Source organism: Cynocephalus volans, chromosome 8 (genome assembly GCF_027409185.1).
Source record: "Cynocephalus volans isolate mCynVol1 chromosome 8, mCynVol1.pri, whole genome shotgun sequence".
Classification (NCBI taxonomy): Eukaryota; Metazoa; Chordata; class Mammalia; order Dermoptera; family Cynocephalidae; genus Cynocephalus; species Cynocephalus volans.
Genome location: NC_084467.1, coordinates 116,318,112 through 116,321,541, shown reverse-complemented (window position 1 = coordinate 116,321,541; position 3,430 = coordinate 116,318,112). Strand labels below are relative to the sequence as shown.

The window sequence follows — 3,430 nt, the reverse complement described above, 5'->3', positions numbered from 1 at the left end:
TTCCTTTTTTTCTTCTAGAATGTTGTGAGTATTCTTGGCCTCAGGAAAAGATTGTTACATTTCCCTGAACATCACCTTTGCTGCAGTTGGAGACCCTTACTCCATTATTGGTGGAATTTTGTATCAGATTTTATTTTATCAATAGTCCAGTTCAGAAAGCATTGATTTTTTCTAATATTGATTTTCTTATCCATAAACGTGTTCTATTTCATTTATATGACATAAATGGATTTAAATATAAATTTTTAAGAATTTCCAAAAGAGCCTCTAACATTTTTGTCAGTTAATTTGTATACATATCGCTGCTATTATAAATGCTATCCCTTCTTAAACACTGCCTAAATCAGAAATTCAATGATTGAGTGACTTTCCGGTGTCATTCACCTATCTGTAAATGGTATTTGGTCAAAATAAATCTTCATAAGTTATTCATTGGCTTATCCTGAGATTTGAACCCAACCATTTCTCACCACAAGAGAAAAATTGCCTTGACTTGAGAAAGAAAAGAATCACAGAATTGATTTTTACAATTGTTGTGTTTTATCTCCCCACAAGATTAACCTTCATAGTTTAATAATATTGAAATGGATTTCCCTTTACAAATGTCAGAGTAGAAATGTTGTCTAGATCTAAGTGGAATGATCAGCGAAATTTTACCTGAGGCTAAATTGTCATAGAAAAACCTCCAATTGACGACCTACCCCCATTTAATAGTATGTGCTTCCAAAAAATTCTGTGATATGAGAATTTCTGAATTTAGAGAGAAGCCAAGGCCTCTGTAAGCCACCCTACATATTTTCCTCAACACACATCTTTTCTCCTGAAATCAATTAAAATAAACACCAAGTCATTCTTGTATTAGAAAGAGAGCATTTCAACATCATTATTCAAAAACAGGAGACCCAAATTTTGTTTACCTTATCAGTATAAAAATAAATGCTGCCCAGAGAGTTTTTATTTCAAAAATGAATTGTCTTTTTCTATTTTCATTAGAGCTGTTGCCCTATTATCCTGAGACTGGCAATCTCCTAGGAGTATCCCACACTTGTAACCCTGGTCAGAAGAGAACCTTCAGAGAACTGCCAACTGGGTGCCCAGGGTGGGATCTCAAAGTCTGAGGCTACGGGAAAATGTCAGAATAAACTTCTGTGAGATTACTTTCATTTCCTCATTTTCCTTCGGCCAATCTATGCACTCCTTCCCACTGCTATTTTATGACCTCCCACTGTAGCAGATGCACATAGATCAAAGTGAAAAGTCTGTTTCTTGGTATTTGTCAATATGTTGCCATTGCTACTGGAGTGTGTGTTTGTGTGTGTGTGTGTGTGTGTCTGTGTCTGTGTGTGTGTGTTTGCACATGTATGAGGAGAGAGAAAGTTGACTCTTCAATACAAAACTGTAAGCTCTTTGAAAACAAATTTTGCCTACCATTTATGTGTTTCCTCTCAGTTCCTAGAGCTAGTTTTACACTCAAGGGACTCCATCAATGATGTTTGTTGATTGACTGACTGATGATTTCAAATTTAAAGTGCAGGCTGTGTATCTATAACTCACTTTAGACCATCAATACATCCAGCCCCCTCATCTCCAATCCCCTGCTCTTCCCCACTAGAGAGTAAATTCTCAGCCCCAGTTTCATGAATCCTATTATAGCAGGATCATGCAGGAGCACTCAGCGCCACACTCTATGACCCCTTTTCTGTGGCTCACCAATCCACATCTGAACATTCACCCATGGTGTCCTTCTATTTATCTTTTTGCTAATCTCACTTACTACCTTCTTGACCCTTCTCCAATAATTCTGTCTTGACCACACACCCACAGCAAACATTGGTTCTTCCAAATTCTCTCAACACAGTTTGATCTCTTTCTAATTTCTAAAAAAAAAAAAAAGATTCTACCTAAAAATTCGAACTTCATTCTTTCTTTCTGGTTATTTTTTTCATTTATGTGTCCTTCCTTTCGTATTAGGTTGAGGGACCATACTTGTATTTCTCCTTCCTCTACATTTCCCAATTTGTCCTAATCCAAAACTAAGCCAATGTTAATTGTATGTTTTTCAAATTTTTGATTGAATAGTTGATTAGTTGATTTACTTGACTAACCTACTCAATCCTACAGTTACCACATGGAAGGACTATGACCCTAGAGATCCTCAGGGTCTCTTCAACACAGCCCTAATCCTCTGAGTGATCCTCCTGATAGCCTCCTTCACCTCCTTGTTACGAAGGGTATAAATGATGGGATTGAGAAAAGGGGTAAGAAAAGAATAAATTAAGGTAATAAGCTTGTCTTTGCCCTCATCTCGAATCCCAGGTGGTCCCACATAGACAATGAAGGCAGAGCCAAAGAACAGTGTCACTACGATTATGTGGGAGGAACAGGTGGAGAAAGCCTTGGAACGGCTGGCAGCTGAGGGCAGCTTCAGCACAGCTTTCAGGATGCCTCCATAGAGTCCCAAAATAAGAACAAGACTGCATGAGGTGATCATGCCAATCACTACAATATGGATCCGAGTATGCCAGCCTGTATGCACACATGCCAACCTCATTAGTGGTGCCAGGTCACAAAAATAATGGGCCACCTCTTTCAAGCAGAAGGGCAGAGTGGCGGTGAGACTGGCTGGCACAAGCGCAGCTGAGAAGCCAGCCACCCAAGGGGCCCCAGCTAGCCACAGCTGTACCCGTCTGCTCATGAGTGCATGGTAGTGGAGGGGGCGGCAGATGGCAAGGTGGCGGTCCAGTGCCATGACACCCAACAGGTAGCACTCAGTCATGCCCAAAGAATGGAAGACATACAGCTGGAGAAAGCACACAGTTGATGAGATGGGTGAGCACCTGTGAAGCAAGGTGTGTAGCAGCGTGGGCACCGTGGTGCTGACGTACCAGAGCTCCAGAAAGGAGAGGACACTGATAAAGAAGTACATGGGTGTGGACAGTCTAGAATCTGCCTGAACCAGGATGATGATAAAAATGTTCCCTGCAAGAGTGAGGAGATAGATACACAGTGTCCCCAGGAAGGCAAGAGGTCGTAGGGTCCCACTGGCAGTGAGACCAGCAAGGATGAAACTCTGGCTCCAGGTATGGTTGAAATGATCCATAATTACTAGAAACAAAGGATAAAAATAGAAGGTGCATGACTTCAGGATTCTTCCTCCTGAGAAATATCTTCAGAGTCAAAGCTATAGAATATATGAGAGTTCTACAAAAACTTCATGGAAAAATAGAATTAAAAGAAAAAAATAGAATTAAAAGTGGGAATCTTTCTATGAAGTTTTTGAAGTGCCCTCATACAGGCTTGAAAAGAACTTACAGATTATCAAATCAACTCCACTCATTTTGCAAAAAAGGAACTGAAGACTAAAAGGCAGAAGTGATTTGCTCAATAGCTGTCGCTGATGGAAAAGGAGTGTTCAGGTTCCCTGACTCAC

At 40.2% G+C, this 3,430-nt stretch overlaps 1 protein-coding gene across 1 annotated transcript; it reads right to left on the bottom strand.

Moving 5' to 3' along the window:
• Positions 1-2,155: 2,155 nt before the first annotated feature.
• Positions 2,156-3,100, bottom strand: LOC134384323 (olfactory receptor 6N2-like). The gene has a single exon (XM_063105868.1). The coding sequence runs from the start codon at positions 3,098-3,100 to the stop codon at positions 2,156-2,158; it is 945 nt and encodes a 314-aa protein (XP_062961938.1).
• Between the last annotated feature and the right edge of the window lie 330 nt (positions 3,101-3,430).

Bases quoted from the DNA above. Each gene is read 5' to 3' on its own strand.
- LOC134384323 (XM_063105868.1), bottom strand. From the start codon at position 3,100: ATGGATCATTTCAACCATACCTGGAGCCAGAGTTTCATCCTTGCTGGT.